This window comes from Berghia stephanieae, chromosome 2 (assembly GCF_034508935.2).
Source record: "Berghia stephanieae isolate SIO BIC M18660-M18661 chromosome 2, UCSD_Bste_1.3, whole genome shotgun sequence".
NCBI lineage: Eukaryota > Metazoa > Mollusca > Gastropoda > Nudibranchia > Aeolidiidae > Berghia > Berghia stephanieae.
Genome location: NC_088361.1, coordinates 36,248,296 through 36,269,712, shown reverse-complemented (window position 1 = coordinate 36,269,712; position 21,417 = coordinate 36,248,296). Strand labels below are relative to the sequence as shown.

General features: G+C 36.2%; 1 protein-coding gene across 1 annotated transcript in view; it reads left to right on the top strand.

The window, feature by feature from the left end:
• Window positions 1–390: 390 nt before the first annotated feature.
• LOC144964799 (uncharacterized) overlaps window positions 391–21,417 on the top strand; it is a 33,023-nt gene continuing 11,996 nt past the window's right edge. Inside the window, exons 1-10 of the mRNA XM_078899429.1 lie at window positions 391–540; window positions 2,348–2,489; window positions 3,851–3,955; window positions 6,471–6,544; window positions 8,498–8,665; window positions 10,186–10,485; window positions 11,148–11,222; window positions 13,863–14,000; window positions 14,781–14,934; window positions 15,426–15,505. Of these exons, the coding sequence (XP_078755555.1) occupies window positions 526–540; window positions 2,348–2,489; window positions 3,851–3,955; window positions 6,471–6,544; window positions 8,498–8,665; window positions 10,186–10,485; window positions 11,148–11,222; window positions 13,863–14,000; window positions 14,781–14,934; window positions 15,426–15,505 (1,251 nt within the window). The 5' untranslated portion in view covers window positions 391–525. The remainder of the gene's footprint in view (window positions 541–2,347; window positions 2,490–3,850; window positions 3,956–6,470; window positions 6,545–8,497; window positions 8,666–10,185; window positions 10,486–11,147; window positions 11,223–13,862; window positions 14,001–14,780; window positions 14,935–15,425; window positions 15,506–21,417) is intronic.

The following is a 21,417-nucleotide window of genomic DNA, read 5'->3' as shown; positions in this document are numbered from 1 at the left end:
AGTTATACCTCCGGATGGCAATGTTATGAGCTTCTTAGCCAAGCGCATACTATCTATAGTCTGATTGAAATAATATTTAATGAGAACTATCCATAAAAATGGCTAGCTGAAAACAATAATAAAGAGCTGAGTGACGTCAATTTCGTTCTATCTATTGCAACATCGTTCATTGCCAAGCACTTTTTAAAAACTTGCATTAATCCAGAACATTGACAACAAAAATAAATAGATTAAAAATAGATAGATAGATAAATAAATAAATAAATAAATAAATGAAATGTGTTCAGAATCTGGAATGTCCTCAGTTTTGGCGTGTCAGCATATACAAAAGACAGTTATGGTGATGACACATTGACTATAATGACACATTTTAACTAGTTCAGTGACTTATTTTCAAACATCGGACACGGGTCAGATAGATTTTAGTTCATTGAGGTAATTTCAATCATTAACAGCACAGAGTCCTAAGGAGTGACAGTGGTAGTAGTGTCGTAGTTTTATTCTTCTTTCAAGCCAAGCCCGAAAATGGAATCGGTTCAGGTAGGGAAAGGAAAATTTTACTGTAACTTTATACTATTACTCTATTGCCTTCTATTTTTTTTTTTCAGAGGGAATGACGGGGGCAATAATTGTTTTGCTTAGTTCGTAATGATTATCATCCGATTCTGTCACCATTAACCAGTAAATAACCGTACTGTGATGAAAAAAACCAAAAAAAAAAAAAACCCCAAAGCAACCTCTTCCTCCCCCCCCCAATAAAAAACAAAAACAAAATAACAAAACAACAAAAAAACAAAAACAAAAAAACAAACTCGTATTAATTAAAAACATATTTGTCCAGAAAACTCGTCATTCAAATATCGATCGATTTAAATAACCCTCATTTTGGAAAAAAAAAACAACTCTAAAACCCGAGACTTCGCTAAATTGACCTCTACTTTAAGTTAGCCACAAGGCGAAAGATCGATCAGATTATGTTGACGATCATTGGACTGAATTGCAAAACTGATAATTTGGCATTTTATGAGAACACGAGTTAGTTAAAATTACGAGTTAGATCAGGGCACTTCGTTGAGGCTGAAAGCATCACCGACTAAATACTTCGTAGAGAAGGATGGAGAGAGAGAGAGAGAGAGAGAGAGAGAGAGAGAGAGAGAGAGAGAGAGAGAGAGAGAGAGAGAGAGAGAGAGAGAGAGACTGCAAATTATTTGTCACATAAGAAACTGAAAACATACATGAAGCAATCCTTTAATAAATGGATAAGAATCAAAATTTTAATTTTGGTAAAATATTTTCAGTTGTGATCGTCGTCGTCATCATCATCATCATCATCATCATCATCATCATCATCATCATCATCATCATCATCATCATCATCATCATTAACATCTTCCATCATTAAAATCTTCCATCATTAACATATTCCATCATTAACATATTCCATCATTAACATCTTTCATCATCATCATCATCATCATCATCATCATCATCATCATCATCATCAGCAGCAGCAGCGGCAGCGGCAGCGGCATTGGCATTGGCATTGGCATTGGCATCGGCATTGGCATCGGCATTGGCATCGGCATCGGCATCATCATCATCATCAGCATCATCTTCCATCATCATCTTCCGTCGTCGTCATCGTCATCATCATCACCAGCATATCATCCTTATCATTTCTGTGATAGCCCCTAGTATGGAGACCAGTCAACAATTCACAGAGGTTTTATAATTTCATCCTGGTGACAGATTTTTAAAGATTTCTCTTAGATTCTGCAACTATTAGATATGTCAAAATTACGATGTTCAAAATTTACATTTCTGATGTAAAAACTCAAGATAAATAATTGTGATTAAAATCAATGCCAAACAATGAATTGAGCTCTACGAATAATTTGCACGTCAAAACAATGTAGGCTAGTTACCAATGTAAATGTATGGCTCCCTGTATTCGTTTTCTTACATGTTTTCTTAGCAAATGGTAGGGATATATCCTCAATGGTGGTTGAGACAGTTTTTGCTCAGACCATACATGGCAAGAAATTTTTTTTTTTTTTTTTGGGGGGGGGGGGGGGGGGGGGGTTAAAGGTCAGGAGTTCGGGGATGTGGGTGGGGGTGGTGGGGATCACGAATCAATAACTGGTAAGCCAACGTTTCCTCCCCGTGTCTCCTTTTTTTTTCATCAGATCTTTCTTGTACATCTAAGATTTCGTTAGTCTAATTCATGGAAACTATATAGTTTGCACTCATTTGTCTTTTGTATGCATGTGCCAATTAGACCATTTTTATCTCGATTTTTGAAGGAAAACAACACGTTCCTTTTTATCTTCATATATTTTTTTTTCAGAGTCCCACAACAACAGAGGCTCCGTCCGCATCTCCCTCTAAAAGCCCAAGGAAAAAGAGGGGGAAGTTCCCAAATGCGTCGGCTACTGTGAGGGAATTGCGCAAGTGGCATTTTTACCAAAATGCAACAGAGCTATGCAACGGTTAGCGTTTTCGTGGACAATAATTAGTTTTTTTTAATTAAAAGCATCCTGTCCACGAGCCGAAGGTACTAGCAGTATTTGATGGCTGACACCCACACTATCCTCTTGGGTCCCAAACAGCATGGCCAGACTTGACCGTATCGTATGTCCCATCGCCCAGCTGATCCCCGCGAGAGTAGCAAACCTCTGGCAACCTCGGCATTTCGTAGTTCTACGGTGCTAAGCCAGTACATGTGGTCTTGCTCTGGGCCTGAGAAGCTGACCCGTACCTGTCTTCTACCTGCAGGAGTCTTTTAATCCCCATTCGGCATTGCCTTTTTAGGTGTCTCCTTCCTACCAGGTTACGAGACTCATTCTAAAATTATCTTTGTCCCTTGCCTATCAGCAGCACCGGATTTTCAGACCGATCTTCGGGTACTCAAACCAGAATGCAACGGACTTAGCCGTTGTTGAAGCCTTTTCTGACCGACGTAAGTGCAATTGGTCCGGTTCACCTTACCGGTTAGGTTGCAGACTACAGAAATGGTTAATCGGTTGAAGGCAGGGAGATATGGTAAGAAATTCATCTTTGAACCGGAAAGTCCAAGACTGAATCCTGGGTGGGGTTCCTGACCTCCCATATAGTGGGCGGGGAGGCACTTACTGTGTCTTCTTTTACCTTGTATCTGTTTTCAAACATGCTTTCTGTCTTTGTCTTGGAATGAGATTTTTTGGTTTTGCCTGGTCCTGGCCGGATACCATGGCTGAAAGGGAAACAGTCAAATGTATAGTTTGTTTTGAGAGATTTTCTTTCCTTGTAAATCATGCACTGTATTATGTTTTGATTACGTATTATATAATGATTTGTAAACATTTGAGTGTATTCCTCTTAGTGAGGACCCGTGCTTGTGTATGTATGAGACTTTTAGGTGATCTTAAACGAAGTACTTTGATAGTGTGCTTGTGGAATCTACATCTGTTTCCTTTTTAAACTTTGTACTATCTCATTTCTTCCTTTTTATTGGCGGTGATATGATCTTAATGTGCTGCAAGCGCCTAAAAACCCTTAAAAACAAACAAAAAAAAGACAATCCCGGTAAACATGCTGAGGGTTCTGTTTAGTCCTATTTTCGTGTGTCCATTCATGTTTTCATTAATTCCATTAGTTTATAGATTTTATGACAGCTGTCTGACTATTTATCAATAATATATACATCAAATAATCCATTTCACCCAGTTAATCACTTATTTATCTATCAAATCTTCCATTTATCAGTTTCACCATAAACACATTATTATATTTATTTGTTCACTATTTATTCTTTACGTCTTTATTACATTCCCATCCATTCATGCCATCCATTTGCACCTCACATCGCCAGGAATTCGGGAGCGGTCTGGTATGATTCGGTCACTGACAGATAAGGCAGGGGAAGTGTCCACAGACGTGTGCCAAAAAGTCATGGAAACGGATATCGGGAAATCGAGTAAGTACTAAGATTTAAGATTGTTGCACTCTTGCTCATTTGATTAGTCCTTGCTTTTTTTCTAATTCCCGACTTCTACCCAATTATTGCACGAAAATAGAACAATTACAAATCGTATTTTAAAGAAATTGCATTAAAAAGGCAATATTTCTTGGTTGACGTTGGTCATGTCCTCTTGTGATTAATCTTGCTATCTTGACTCAATTCCTGAGCTTTTTAAATGTTCATTTTAAAAAAACGGGGAAGCTGTCACAAAATTAATGAAGCCCTGGCAATATTATGCTCATTCCTACAAACTAAACGTTGCTTATCACGCCTGTTGATAATTGGTATTACAAGCGGGTATCGAACATTATAATGTCAAAGTTGATTAAAAAGGAAATATTGCAGCCACTACGAGTCACTTGTAAAAAACAACTTTAAAAAACGCTTACCATATGCTTACCATAGCTTGCCACAGATGTTACAAATAACTTTTAACTTTTAAATGCAGTAGATACTGGGAACAGTATAATATCGTTATGTGACTTCTGATTTTTCGGCAGAATTTGATGTTACAATCGAACATCTTAATCTGATCTATTGACTCAAAATCAAAGAAACAAAAAACGAAAAACAAAAAAAAAAAAATCCCAAAAAATGCCCCCCCCCCCCCCCCAAAAAAAAAAAAAAAAAAAAAAAAATTAAAAAATCCACAAAATAAAAACAAAGAACCACAAAAAAAAAAAAAAAATAACAAAAAAAAAAAAAACAAAAACAACAAACACAACAAAACCAAACCACTACCAAGCATCCGCTTCCTGCTTCATAGGACAGTTCAATGCAAGGACACTTTGTGTTATGGAACCGGATTGCTTGTATCAAGTTCAAACGCCCAACAAATCCGTCCTTGAGGTCGAAGAATCCCCTCTGAAAACAGAACGTGGGAGAAAAGGCAACGACGCCTGAAGATATTGGACTGAGTGCCAGCAAGGCTACTATGTAAAATGAAATAAGCTAAAACAAAATATAAACAACAGAAAATAAACCAATAAAAAAAAATACAATTGGCATACGGGATTACCTGTCATTATTTGGACATTTACAATAGGAGTGTAAAGGATATTAATCCATTTTATTGCGACATGTTATTCTTTTGTTGGGTTATCGTCCTTCATTGATTTGGATTCAGGATATTATGTTAAAAGGGGTTACAATAGTTGATGTAAAGGCACGTAATCCAATCTGTTGTAACGTTGTATTATTTTTATTGTTTAGACAGAATGGTCGTCCTATGTTGAATTGATTTCAGTCTAATTTGTCAAAACTTTGAGGTTGATTACAATGATTGTTGGAAAGGGGCGAGATCCTTTTTTTTAATTTTATTTTTTATTTTTTATTTTTGTTTTTGTTTGAGAGTGGGATTATGGTTTTGTTGGTCCGTCAATATTATTATTATTATTATTATTATTATTATTATTATTATTATTATTATTATTATTATTATTATTATTATTATTATTACTATTATTACTATTATTATTATTATTATTATTATTATTATTATTATTATTATTATTATTATTATTATTATTATTATTATTATTATTTTCGTTGTTTACCTTGCTTTATTATTGATTTTACTTATTTGATTTGTTGATGAAAATATATTCTTGTACGAGTTACATTGGCAATTGCCTAAAATAAACTTTTTGAACTTTGAACTTTGAATTTAAAAAAAAGTGTGTGGTCAAAAACAAAATATTGTTTGCATCCCATGTCCTCATTAAAATATGCATATTTACGTTTGGTTTAGGTCAAAATGATTGTGTTTTTTAAATGTACTTTATACCTCGTAAGTGGTCGAGAATAAAAAATAAATGGGGAGAGGTATGCATGCATGCATGCATGCATCATCATCATCATCATCATCATCATCATCATCATCATCATCATCATCATCATCATCATCATCTCTTTATTCTACTTTTTTCCTCTTTGAATACCTCTTTTATTGTCAAGCGCATTACTGCACGATTTCATAGAAAAAGCGCGCTATACAAATGTTTTGTATTTATATGTACAAAAGTTGTGTTGTGTACCCATACTTAATGTATTAAATAGCACAATAAATATTGATGGCCCAGTGGCATACCAAACACACATAAACACACACATACATAAACATAAACACACACACACACAAACACACACACAAACACACACACAAACACACACACAAACACACACAAACACACACATACAAACACACACACAGACACACACATCAACACACACACACACACTCGCACGCGCACTCTGACTTCAATACTTTCCATCCCAAATTGCTGGATTTTAAAAAGAATTGTTTGTTTTTTCTGTTGTTTTTATTCTTTAAAAAATAATTCGCACGGCTCACTATCACCGGTTCGGTCAATGAACTGTCTGACTTTTGCTTGACTTGATTAAAAGAAAAGAGATATGAGTTATAATGATATTATAACATAAATTTACACTTGTCCTTTATTCTTTCCAGTCGACAACACGCTTGCCGTTGGGGTTAGGAAAGTGAAAGTGGCGACAATAGGAATTACCAGTCCAGTGCCAAAGGTAAGATTCAAGGCTAAATGCAAGGAAAAATTATATATGCTCTGCGTTTAGGTAAAACAGAACGGTTCCCAATAGAACATCCCCCAGTCAAATAAAACGTACCAAGAGACAAAACTGTAATCTTTTAAAAAATCCCTTTATTCATCCCATAGGGGAAATATATCTAGGGTCTATTCCAATGGAAGACTGGAATAACCCAGACGTCATCCGCAATGCAGCGCAGCAAATTGAGCTAGGGCGAGGTGACTTGCCCAAGGCCACACAGCACAGCGGGTAATCGAACTCGAAAACCTTCCGGGTAAGAAGCAAAGACCGTACCGCTGAGCCACGCTGATAGTCTGATTAGTATAATTTAGTGAGAACTATCACAGACAGGCTGTCTAAAAATAATAACAAAGAGCTGAATGACGTCAACTTCGCTCCTCATAATATAGGCAAGTTAAAATAGATTCAAATAGGGCAGTGAAATCGGTACGCCACACCTCCTACTTTTCCGGTTCCAAAATCATAGAAGTGTGTTTGTAACCTGTCTTTCAGAGGAATAATAATGAATGGGTTGCATATTAAATCATAAGGTGGCAAAACTATTTTAGTACCAGGATGTACTCGTATATGCAGATTCTTGGGATTAGAGGACGTAAAATAGTGAAGATAGATATCTTTAATATGCCATTACTCTGAAACCAGATCAATTACACAAGGTATGTATTCAGTCCTCATGAAGACTAGTTTTACACTTCCTATAAGATTGTAACCAGTTTTTTTGACATCTCTTTTGTTCCCTATTTTTATTATGGTAAGGGATGACCTGAATATGAGTAGCATTTTTCAGAATATGGCGACATGGCAAATATGGGTGCGATGGCGTGATGATGATGATGATGATGATGATGATGATGATGATGATGACGTTGATTACGTTGAGGATAACGATAAGTAAGACGACGGTGTTGATGACGATAACGACGACGATGACGACGTGTAGAACGACGATGTGGAGGATGGCGACAATATGATCATGATGATACGATCAGGATGGTTTGGTTACAGATCAATCACTATTAGTGCAAGCCATATTGATATGCATGATAAACTTTACACTGACTTCGTACTGGCTTCGCACTGGCTTCACACAACTGTAGCCAAATAAGTATTTTAGTAATAGGAAAATGGCTAACAATATAAGCATATGGCATCTAAAGCTCATTTGAAGCTTTCAAAGAAATAGCCCAAATAATGATAGCTCCAATACTCGGTGGTTTGGCGGGCGCCTTTTTTTTTTGCCAACTTCTGCCCGCTGCTCTCTGTCATGAAACAAATACGTTAGCTAAACTTACTGCCCCATCTCAATTCACCATTTTAAGAAAATCAGTATAATCAGTGATTTTTTACAAATATTTGAAATAGAAAATTGTTCTTGAGTGAGATCTTTTGACCAACTAATTTGGGCGGAGAGATCAATATTACTGAGTCTTTTATCCCCCTTGTTTTTCCTTTTCACGTAGCTCTCTCTCGTTTATGTTCTACATTGGCATTGCTCGGTTTCGTCCTGGTCCTGACGGGGATCCTTCGCCGAGGAGACAATTGGACGTATTGTTCTTTTATATATATTATATTCCTCTTTCAAATTATCTCTCTGTTATGTCCTATTTCTGTTTTAAATTTTGAATATAGCATTTTATAAACACTTGAGTTTATCCTCCATAGCGGGATCCTTTGCTTGTGCTTGAATGGGACTTTTAGGTTATGGCAAAATAGGCACATTGATAGATTGCTTACAGAATCTTTCGTGTCCTATCCCAACCGTTCTCCCTTGTCTTACTTATCTATCCCGAATCGTCTTCCTTTTGAATTGACCTAAATGTATCACAATCGCCGTAAGTCATACAAATAACAACAAATAAACAAAGAAGTGTCCATGGATATAAATTTACATTTTCCCTCCATTTTCAGATAAAAGCCTCACTGAAAAGGACACAGAGACGGATAGTCACCAGTGCCATTCGATATTTTCCACCCCTTCTCCTGGCCAGATGGGGTATAGATTTTGCATTATTCATGTCTTGTATAACTTTGGCTATCGCAAGGGACATCTTTAGACTCACCAACGCAAATGTAGATGTAAGTTATACAATCTTGTCGGTTACCCTCGACTTCCTTATTAGGCGTTTTGTATTTGTTCTGGAATTGATTTTGTATAAGTCATAACTGGGGTCTCGCCCTGCATAAAGGAAACTGTCAAAACTACTCTTTTTTAGGGAAGGTTTTTTTTTGAGTGTAAATTATATCTTATTTTATTTATAAATTCCAGTTTCATTTGGTGTATGGCCCTAAAAAAACAAATGAAATTAAACTTTTGTCAGGCGGGGCCTCCTCTATCTTCATTTGTTAAACCCATTTTCGTGGTCTTTTCTTCTTGAATAACTATTTACTTGTACCATGGCTGATATTCCTCGATGGAAGAGGATATTTCGTTGTTGTTGAAGCGGAGCGTGAATTGAAATTTAAAATATATAGGCAAATGGACCGTTGAACATCATTTGACAGTGCTACAAATATCACGTTTGCTTCACAAGAATCGGACATTAAAATTGGCTGGATATATCATACGACCGTTACCAAAGATACGAATAAATGGTCATGAAAACGTTTTGAGAGAAGTTAAGTTATTAAAACTCTTTCAAATAACCCAAATATTTTCTTTCCTATAGCATTCCCAAACTCGCAAATATTCCAAAATCAATCAAATTAGATGTCATTAAAATAGGAGTTTGCATTACGCACTGCTATAGTATGTTATTTCTCCAATGATTGAATCAGAATGCTTTGGTGATTATTTACTGATACTGGAATGAGATTCTGCTCAATAATTCAATCAGTTAGTTCGCCCATTTTAAGATTTCTCTAACGTTAACAAATATAATTGAAATGATCTTTTTAAACTAACCATTTGTCCAGGCAATCTTTAAACAATAGGGATTACACCCAATCGGTTTGCGACTTTAATTTTCTGTGTTGACAAATACCAAAGGTCAAATGGAATGGAAGCTTCAATTGAATAATCGAGAACAGAAAACAGATTCGATGTACTCCCTATAAAGACTGACGGAAAGAACGCTGATTAACTCTTATGTTCACAAACACAAACACAATGTCAGCCACTTCACCAGAACTACCAGACATACAACTAAATCCATGTACTCAAAAGAAAAAAAAAACCCGACTTAAAACACTTATACACCAATCTGCGAGCTCAAACATTTAATATTCATTTGCACCCCGAATTTGAAACGCCAAGACAACAGATTTATACCCCTTTTCAAGAGAATAATATTGTCAAAAAACCTCGGCCTAAACACCAACCATGGCTGCCACATTCAGCAAATTTCTCCGCTCTCGAACACTAAATACTCAGAATTGAGAGACTTCGAGTAACATTCAGATTCAGAATTCATCATCCGTCTTCGGTAATTAAGTTGAAACTTCCATTTCAGTTGACTTATTTTTTTCTCCATCAACATTTGCATCTATGTTGATGATAACTGTTCTTTTCCTAGATATTGTCAAGAGAATCGAGTTTGTAATGTTTCTGTGTGCCTGATTACTGACGAGTAAAATATCAGTTTAAATCAAATTTCCAGGCATTAGAGGAGAAAAAAGACGATAACGAGTCCACTCCTCTGGCGGATCGGTCCGGTAACCCTACGGATGTAGAAGAAAACTTGGAAGGCGCAGATGGCAGTCCGGATAGACCAATAGATACACATGTGACTGGAGATCCTTCGCCTGGACCTGAAAACGTGGTCGCTTTGGAAAGTCAGGTTGAATCTACACAGAAAGTTACCGAAGATGGGAATATAAGCAAGACTGTGGACAACAGAAGTTTGGCTGAATGTGTAGAGGACATATTGAAAGATTATCCTACGATCGTTGAAGTGGCCGTAAGTAATACATGAGGTCTTTTGGTATTTTGCTATTTGTTTTAAAATCGAATGTTATTATCATATGTATTTTTTGACTACTTTAGTTGTAAAATCGAATATAAAATGTCACATGTAAATTCTGCTTTGCAAAAGTGTCAATACCCCCCCCCCCCTTTTTTTTTTTAAAATCAAAACACGCCATCGTAAAATATTGTAATGGTGATCATGGTTTCTTTTTGGTTTGCGGCTATCTTCGAGTTACAGAACTCGAGTGATTCTGTAAACTTTGTTGCTAATGTTATGTTATATTTATGTTGATTCTTAAAATATGATTGAGATCAAATTTAGTCTGATGTTCGATGTGAATCACATTATTTTGATTGATTGTTAATTTGTTGGTATTTGTTGTTTCTTAAATGTTATTGAACTGTATTTTCTGTTGCACATATTATGTTGCTCGCAAGGTGTCGATTTGTTTTGTATAGACATATTTATCGTGTAATTACATCCTGATTTTGACTTATTTTGTTACTGCTTTTACTTTGAGTATAATTGCTTTTTTATTTAGGATAATTGCCTAGATGCTCTGTTGATTTAAAATTTGATTTCGTTTGTTGATAAGAAAGTCATGACTATTGGCAACTTACCTAAACTTATGAATTGCCCTCTTATCATCCCAGAGAAACATTTTGACGATCATAAAATGCCTGGTCCATTTTGTAGCATTGGTGATGATGCCGATGATGATGCTGATGGTGAGTTGTCACAAAAAAATCAAAATTATCAATGATTACACGATACAATGACAGGACCAGGACATGCTCTGGCAACACCGCAAGTGTCATTTAAGTTTTAAAAAAAACAAATTTACAGAAAGCTTACGTTATTTTCTAATGTCTAGTCACGAGACATATTTCTGTTTCAATGACGCCAAAAATAAATAAATAAATAAATTTTTAAAAAAAGAACCCCCCCCCACCCAACAAATGCACTTCAAATATCGGTCAATTGTTTATATTCCTAATTTTGAAAAAAAAATTCCAAGACTACTTAATAAAAATAAACCCAACTCTATCTGTGCAAGACACTGAAACAATTTCCAATAAAATATTTTAATATTTTTTGGACGCTTAGTTATAAAAAAAATGATATAATGTGACATCTACCGCTTGGTGGAGTCTTTTGACCTCTTATGGTGGGTAGGAGGTCACTTGCTATGATTTTTATCCCTTATATCTGTTTTCTGAGTTGCTTTCTGTATGTTTTGAAATGGGATCACTTAGTTTTTTTCCTGACCCTTGCTGGAATCCTTGGTTGAGAGGGAAACAAATGTGTAGTATTAGTGTTGGTGATACTAAGCTTCTAGAACGTGTGGGTTGTAAAAAAAAATCGAAATGATTATAATAGCTTCAGCTGTTTTCAGTTTTTAGCTTAAGCTGTTATATTAATTTTTGTTTATTACTTTTTATTAGTTTTTGGATTTTTTCCCTTTATAAATCATCTCTCTGTTATATAATGTTATGTATTTTGTTTTAATATATTTCTTTATAAACGTTTGAGTGTATTCCTCTTAGTGAGTTCCTGTGTTGGTGTCTGGCTGAGACTTTTTGGTGATCTCAAAGTTTAAAAAAAATAGTCCTTCAGAGCCAGTCGGCCCAAGACGCCGGAGTTTATCATTGTTTCTATGTCGTGAAACGGAGAATAGCAATTGCTTTCTACCCTTTTGATAGGACGCTAGTTTATCTCAAAATACTATCTTCGCCCAGTTACACAATCACAGCTGGGTGGGCAGAGGGTCAGAAGAAAAAAAATCTCGACTGCAGCCGGGATCGATCTCGGTCCCTTTGATTTTGAAGCGAGTGCTCTACCAACTGAGCTATCGGGACCCCATCTCAGACTAAGCACACTGATATTCCGCACTTGAAATCTACGTCTGTCCCTTTTTTGTACCAGTCCCCCCTTATCATAATTTTTCTAGGGCACCTTTACTTGTAATTCTATAAATTTTTTTCCTTTTTTACTGGCGCTGACAAAACCCAAATGTGTGGCAACCGCCGTAAAACCCTTAAAAACAAATACAAACACCTACCGTATTCTTCACTGCCGCGTGGGTTTGCGCTTGCACACGAATATGGCAATGTATTCGCCACTAGGATAGATCGCCATAACATTTTATCGTGACACCTTTAGCTGCTGTCGCACTCCCGAAAAAAATATTTCTATATTTTGGCTGGAAAAACTTCCAATATCAACCAGATCGTTTCGGCTTATCAAGATTCGAGACGAAGATAAAGATCTGAACAAGTGTGTATGAAAGGGTGCCATGCAAATCAAGAAAGAAAAATACAAGAAAATTTTTTCTTTCATATTTCTTTCGTGCTTTGTATGGTACCTTTCTTACTCGTTTGTTCAGACCTTTATCTTACACAGGTACATGCTCCTTAATTTCTTAATTTTATATTTTCAAGACGAAGACTTATTCGAAGTTGTTGGTCATTTTAAAAGATTACTGTTTCAAGCAAGTTTTCTTTTTAAGAGCTGGGTGGGGTTCCTGACCTCCCATAGTGGGCAGGGAGGTACATACTGTGTCTTCTATTCCCCTATGTCTGTTTTCCAACTTGCTTCCTGTCTTTGTCTTGGAATGAGATTACTTGGTTTTGTCCAGGCCCTGGCCGGATACCCTGGCTGGGAGGGAAACAGTCAAATGTATAGTTAGTTTTGGGAGATATTTTTTTCCTTGTAAATCATCTCTCTATTATGCACTATATTATGTTTTATTTATGTATTATATATGCTTTGTAAACATGCGAGTGTATTCGTCTTGGTGGGGACCTGTGCTTATGTCTGGATGAGACTTTTAGGAGATCCCAAACTAAGTACACTGATAGTGTGCATTTGGAATCTAAAACTGTTCCCTATTTGAACCAATTGCCCTTTGTCTGCCTTATTCTTGGATGCTTTAATTGTAATTCTAAAACCTTTTACTATCCCATTTTCTTCCTTTTTACTGGCGCTGATATGACCTTAATGTGTTGCAAGCGCCGTAAAACCCCTAAAAACAAAACAAAAACAATCTTTTTAAGAGATTACTATTTCAAGCAAGTTTTCTGACCTAATTGAATAAATACGTTCAGTCAGAATACACAGATGTATATGGCGTTACTGCTTACTATCCTCCTCATAAACGTAAAAGTTTACAGGCACATTGTGGCACTTGCTTTTGATCAGGAGGTTTTGATTCAAACCTGCGGGTTCTTGTTACATCTGAAATTTAAATGTCTTTAAAAATGTGAGAATTTTAAACGAGAAACCCTCATTTTTATATATACTCCCCCCCCCTCACCCTTCAAAAAAATCAAGTACAAAGCCAGTTTCTTATTTTGTTAATATTTCAGACATTAGGGTTTTATCGATTGAGCAAGTTTGCCCACAAGATATCCTTTGAGTTTGACCCCGAGACCCCAGAAGAACTCAAGGAACGTCAAGATATGTTCGATCGACTTCTCGCATCCGGGCCTCGATTTCAAGACTTGGCAAGTTACTTTATATACATATTTTACTAATGTCAAAACGGAATCCTTAAAAAAAACTTTCTGACTAGAAACTAATTTCATATCCAATTTGTCAAATAATCTTTCACCTGGCATTTCAAAGAAAGTCTCGTGTTTAAGATTTGAATATTTCGATTTATGAAATTAATTTTTCACTGCCAAAAATGAGGTTTTATTAAGTATTGAAAAATGCCAATTTTTACGTTGGCGGTATGCTTTTGGATCAAAAAGTCACATCATCCTTCAAGGAGCGACGTGTACTTATTTGCAGGTCTGATAATCCAAATTGTTATGGGCTCATTTTTAACGGAAAAAATACCCTGAAAACCAATTAAAAATGTTGTCCTTTAGGTCGATGTTAAATCCAGCTCAATATTGCGTTCGATTATCAGACCTGCTAATATATGCACCTAGGTCTGGATCTATATTGAGGATATATTGACAAACGTGCAGCAATATTGTATGTGGCTTGCTGTGAGACAGAACTATCGGAATCCAGAAACCCCGGGATGAGTGGTGTGAGTGAAAATTTGAATATTGACCATCCAATATAAATGGACTAAATTTTAATGACCTCATGAGCAATCACATTATGACAAAAGGATTCTAATTTAAGCATTTGTATCAAGAGATCTTTTCCCCAACCCTTTTAAATATTCGATTTTCTTTTGTATTTCCTTTAAACATTTTAAGACCAAAATACGCACCTTTTAAGGTTGTTTTGATTGTGGCCATTTGATATAAATGTTTTCTTGAATCCAGGAACAACTGGGTCCCAACGAATGGTTGTTGGACATCGTGATTGATAGATATGTGGCTTGGCTCATGAAATGGATAATAATTGGACGTATCATTGGATTCTTCTTTACTCGTCCAGTTAGGATATTTGGAAACATCCTGGTTTTCATCAAAGATGGTGAGTAAATAAAAAGAAAATAGTTCTTACAAGCTTTTAAGTAATGTCAAAATAGACACATTGATATATTTGCATATGGAATCATCTGTTCCCTATTTGCAACAGTTCCCTTTGCCTTATATTTTTCTTCAGCGCTTTAACTTCAGATCTAGAACCTCTTCTCCCTCATCACCTCCCTCTTTACTTGCATTGAAATGACCTAAACGTGTCGTAAATGTCGTAAAACCCATAAATAGATGTTTTAAAAATCATAACATACATCCTTACACTGCAATCGCACTATACTGGGGATCATGTATGGGTTTTAAAAAAATCCTTCATTCTAAACTTTGCTTAATTAATGTTTTGCTAACAGGATTGGTAAATAAGTAGAAAATTGAACATTTTGATTTTATCAAAATGCTTGGTTAAAAATAGCATGGGATTTAAAGACGTTATTTTAAATCTTTCCTAATGATTTTGTTAATACACTCGTATCTCTCTCTCCCCAGTCATATATCAAAGGAATGAAATGGTTGAATACCTGAAAGAAGATCCTAACTATGATGAGGGAAAAGATCCTGATTACCAGGTATTTGAATAATAACGTTTTAGTAGAAACTAACAATCACCAGTCTTCCTCTACCTTTTAACTTATACTGCACGCCACTTCTGGTGGTAGAAATCGCAAATAAAACTATAATGATTTCACAAGACTGACTCAGCATGGGTTCACTCATTCTCTTTAAAACGTTCAGCGTCATGTTCCCCTACTTGACTACCAATTCCAGGGTCGAATTGCAATTGAAATATCCCAAAACAATTGTCCATGAAATTCAATGCTTTCATTCAAATTGTAATTATCTTGTCTGGTCTTCCATGGTAAGTTTTGCTGTTGGCTTGGGAATCATTGTAATGGGCTATGAGCATGCTCAGTGGATATTGCGTTATATATAAAATGCAAGGCTTTTGGAATTCGCAAAATGTGATCCATCACATCTAAACGATACTTTCTATGTTGGTGTGATCTAGGTGATGAAATTTGATTTATCATCAAATGTGAAATTTTGAGTGCGTTTTTTAAAAAGCTCAATGACCATAATTCCTTAAACTGGTAGAAACTAAAAAATTATATTTCTATTTTATCTATATTTTAAATTTACTTTTTAAAGAATCATCTTGTTTATTCCAAAATAATACCGATTTGGTCTGTAGGTCAATATTAAAAAAAACAAAACAAATATAAACTAATCGACTTTTACATAGCGCTATATCCACTAAACGTGCTCAAAGCGAGTTACAAAGAGTCCGTAACCAACAGCAACACAAAACATGTAGGACGAGACAGGGCGCCTGTTAGGAAATATTGCAATTTTTTTCGGACAGAGACAACTCCGTTAACAGCCGGCCAGGTACTCATTTTACATCTGCGCGCTGAGATAATGTGAGAAAAGTCTTTTCCAAGGACTCGAACAATGCGCTGCGCAGAGCGGGACTCGAACCAAGGACTTTCCGATCCGAAAGCGAGTGTCATGCCACTAGACCACATACCGCATTTTATTCTCCCGAACACCACAAACAATAGCATTTTTCAAATTTCTACCTTACTCTGAGAACAACCAATTCTCAAGACTTTTGCCAGAAAACTCGTCCTTCGACTATCGCTCGATTCAAATGACCCTCCTCTTGTCAGCTCTCAAGCGCAAGACTTGGATTTCTTAAGGAGGGTCTTAAGTCTTGGAGTGAGATTATTCAGTTTTGCGTGGCCCTGCCCGCAATTCCCTCATTGGCTGAGAGGAAAGCAGTCAAAATCTATTGTATAACTTTTTGGAGATGATACCTTTGTAAATCATCTCCTTGTGTACTGTTGTAGTTTTTACTTTGGATATATTTTGTATGATCACGTGCTTGTGTTATGGATGAGATTTAAGTATTAAACCCAAGAACACTGATAGTATTACCTTGAAATCTATTCTGTTGCCTATTTGAAACAATGCCCTACGTTTTACTTTTTTCTTTGGTGCTTTTTTTATTGAAACCTAGTTTGTCAATCCATTTTCTTCCCTTTTACTGGCGCTGAATTGACCTAAACGTGTCGCAAACACCGCAAACCCTATACATACATAAACTACTACTACTACTACTACTACTACTACTACTACTACAATACTACTACAATACTACTACTACTACTACTACTACTACTACTACTACTACTACTACTACTACTACTACTACTACTACTACTACTCTACTACTACTACTACTACTACTACTACTACTACTACTACTACTACTGCTGCTGCTGCTGCTGCTGCTGCTGCTGCTGATGATGATGATGATGATGATGATGATGAAAACTTATATAGCGCTATAACTCCGAGACACCAGACTCTAAGCGCTTAAATTACAAATTACTTTGTCTGAAACATACTCATTCACACACACAAGCACACAGACACATAAACGCACACAAGCACACACACACACAACACAAACCAGACCTATCTTGCTTCTCATACCATCTACTAAAAACGAAACAGATATGTTTGAAGCGGACGTTTAAAATCGACACAGATTCTTTTTCACAAATGCTCTGTAGTAAGGCGTTCCAAACAGAGGGTCCGAAATGAGAAAAGGATCTCATTCCAGCATTTTTTCCGTATTCGAAGGACAACTAGTTTGATGGAATCAATGGCCGATCTACTAGTACTATTACTGCTACTGCTATTGCTGCTGCTGCTGCTACTACTACTACTACTACTACTACTACTACTACTACTACTACTACTACTGCTACTACTACTGCTACTAATGCTACAACAACTACTACTACTACTACTACTACTACTACTGCTACTAATGCTACTACTACTACTACTACTACTACTACTACTACTACTACTACTACTACCACTACTACTACTACTACTACTGCTACTACTGCTACTACTACTACTACTACTACTACTACTACTACTACTACTACTACTACTACTACTACTACTACTACTACTACTACTACTACTACTACTGCTACTACTACTACTACTGCTACTACTACTACTACTGCTACTACTACTACTACTACTACTACTACTACTACTACTACTACTACTACTACTACTACTACTACTACTTCTACTACTACTACTACTACTACTACTACTACTACTACTACTACTGCCTCCATCACTATTATCGACATCATAATCAATTCTACAATTAAATGCAGTTCTGGGCAGGGTTCCTGGCCTCTCCCATTGTGGGCAGGGAGGTACTTACTGTGTCTTCTATCCCCATATATCTGTTTTCCAACTTGATTTCTGTCTGTGTTATGCACTGTATTATGTTTTGTTTACATATTATTTTATATTATTTGTCGACATTTGAGAGTGTATTCCTCTTAGTGGGAACCTGTGCTTTTGTCTGGAAGAGACTTTTAGCTGATCTCCAACTAAATACTTTGATAATGTGCTCTTGAAATCTTCATATGTTTTCTATTTGAACCAATTCCCCCTTGTCTTTCATTTTCTTGGGGGCTTTAATTGTAATTCTCTAACTTTTTACTATCCCATTAACTTCCTTTTTACTGGCGCTGATAGACCTGAATGTGTTGCAAGCGCCGTAAAACCCTTAACAACAAAACAAAAACAAATTGATTCCTTTTTATTCTTATTTCATTCTACTTTCTTACAATGCATGCCACTCTCTATTCAGTAGAACGTCTGTTATTTTCTTCTATTCTATTTTAACCCGTCCTTCATTACCAAGGCCTATTCTATTTCCTGCCCCGTTTTGTCTTTATTCACCTTAACAACTCCATCTCTGGTCTCACATTAGGCTTTTGTCTTATTCATGTTTTGTAAACAAAAGGGAACCAGAAACGTCACTATCGTTTGTCTTTGAAAATTGAATTCAAACTTCTCAATTCTTTCCTTGTTATTGACTTAAAACTGAGATCGACATTCATCCTTTGCAAGTCCCCCCCCCCCTCCCCCGGTTTTGAGTTCTCTCTGAAAACTCCGTTGCTCTGACAATATGCCCTTGGGAGTTTCATGCAACAATGAATTGACGTCATTTTAAATTTTAATCGATCCCTTTGATTTGAATTAGGACATTCAAAATTCCATTGAATTCATTTCCCTTTCGTGTTTGACGGATATTTAAGATGTAAAGATTATTATTGACAACAAGCCTCCTACGACAAATCGAGGCATTGTTTTAAAATTGAAAGCAAAACATCAATATGAAGATAATTTATTTTTAACTTTTAGAATCAAGAAAACAAAATATTTCCTGCACTTTTGCTGTACAAGTGACTTGGTCCCAATTTTGAAATTTATTGACGACACTGCCCTTCAAGGGTTAATATTAAAATATGATGAAACGGCAATCAGATCTGAGATCGACATATTTTTTTGGTTGGTGTGAAGATAACTCCCTGAAATTAAATGTAGGGAAAAACCAAAGAAATGATTTTTGATTTTAGGAAGAACACAAATTCCATCACTCGGCTCAAAATTAAAAATCAAGCTGTTAAGCAAGTTTCGGTTTACAAATATTTGGGTATTTTAATTGACAATAAATTGCAGTGACATTTACAAACCGATGCTGTTATCTCTAAATTGAACAGAAGAATGTATTTTATTCGGAAACTTTCAGAATTTGACATAGACAAAACGTTATGCTCCCTTTTTTATAGATCCGTTTTGGAGACCGTTATTATTTTTTGTATTACAGCATGGTGTGGAAATGCCAGTATATGCGACATTAAGATAATTGATCGGATAATTGATAAAGCCAGGAGTTATACTCACCCAATTTCCAATGTGGAAGAGGTGTTCAAGAGATTTTGTCTCAGTAAAATGGAGAAAGTTATGAAGGATGGCGATCACCCCCTTCGTAAATATATTAAGTTCTCCATGAGGAGCCGTCGCCTTATATCTATAAAAACAAAGACAACACGTCACCTTAATTCATTTTTGTCAGATGGTGTTCGAATTTTTAACGCCCAACTGTGATTTAAATTATATACTATCTTTTAAATATACACTCACAAGTTCGGACTAAAGGCCAGAGGTATGGCCTATCTCAATTTATTAAATTAATATATAAGGTGTTGCTATTGGTTCTTGGTTGTATATTTTTACATGTTTGTACATTTGCATATATATATATATATATATATATATATATATATATATATATATATATATATATATATATATATATATATGTGTGTGTGTGTGTGTGTGTATACATTGTCGCCATAGATTCTCAACTTTGTGTTTATATATGTGACGTCGCGCGACGGTTTGGTCCGGAAGGTTCATTTTGGACATTTGGACCTTTTGAATAGATCATTCTTTTCTCTTTAATTTGATACCTGTTTCATTAATGTATCATAATTTTTGGCTGAGTTATACAAGATTGAAATTGGGAGGTTCCTGCTAATCCCAGATCCAAAATCCAGAGAAATTTGCACTTAAAAGATTTTACATACATCACCATAGCAACGGCATGTTACATTTGAGCTATCGTAATGAAATTTGGTTTGCTTTTTATATAGCATGTGACTATCATGTGTGTCAAATTATTTTTAATTCGCTCAATCAGTTTTTACACAACACTCGGTTTTGTAATGACGATATTTAAGTGAATTGACCATCGAGTGAAAAAATAAACCCAACAAACAGCACACATACTTTTATCCATTTCAACAGTGCAATGTTTATTTAAAGTTAGCTGTGATATCGGCACTATTTCACAAGATCTGCACTTCTGGAAAGTCTTCACAAATTAACTGGCGAAAGTAGCCGAGGCATTACGGTCGATTGACTGAAAAGCGAAAGGCCGGGAGTCAGACAATCTAACACTTCAAACTTGAAACAAAGGAATGGAAATGGTCTCAGCTCAACCATAATTTATCTTACTCAATCGATGTGTTCAAATCTGATTGAGCTATTGGCGTGGGGTGTCGTGGATTGGGAGGGGGGGGGGGGGGGGGTAACAGTTCTTTGCACTTAGGAAGGAAAGGGTCCCACCCACTCGGGTCTTTATTCTTTCAGTATCCGCATCATTTTCAACATCCTCCTGCATGTCCCCCCCCTCCCTGCCCTCTCTCTCCTCTTCCTCCCTTCTTTCCCATAACTCTCTCTCTCTCTCTCTCTCTCTCTCTCTCTCTCTCTCTCTCTCTCTCTCTACTTCCTGTTCCATCATTCTCTTTTTCATTTCATAATCACTCTCTTCATTTTGTCTCGTCCTATTCACTATAGCTATCTCTATCTGTCGGTCTGTCCATTAACTCTTTTCTTTTAGTCCCCCCCCCCCCCCCCCCCCCCCTCATTCCTTCTCCCTCACCGCTCGTTCTCTCTATCTGCCTCCTCCCTGTTCCAACAATCCCTTTAATTCCATAGTCAATCTTTTCATTTTATCTCGTCCTCCCGTCCTGGTAATCATCTCTATCTGTCTATCCTCTAGCTCTTTATTTTATTCATCCCC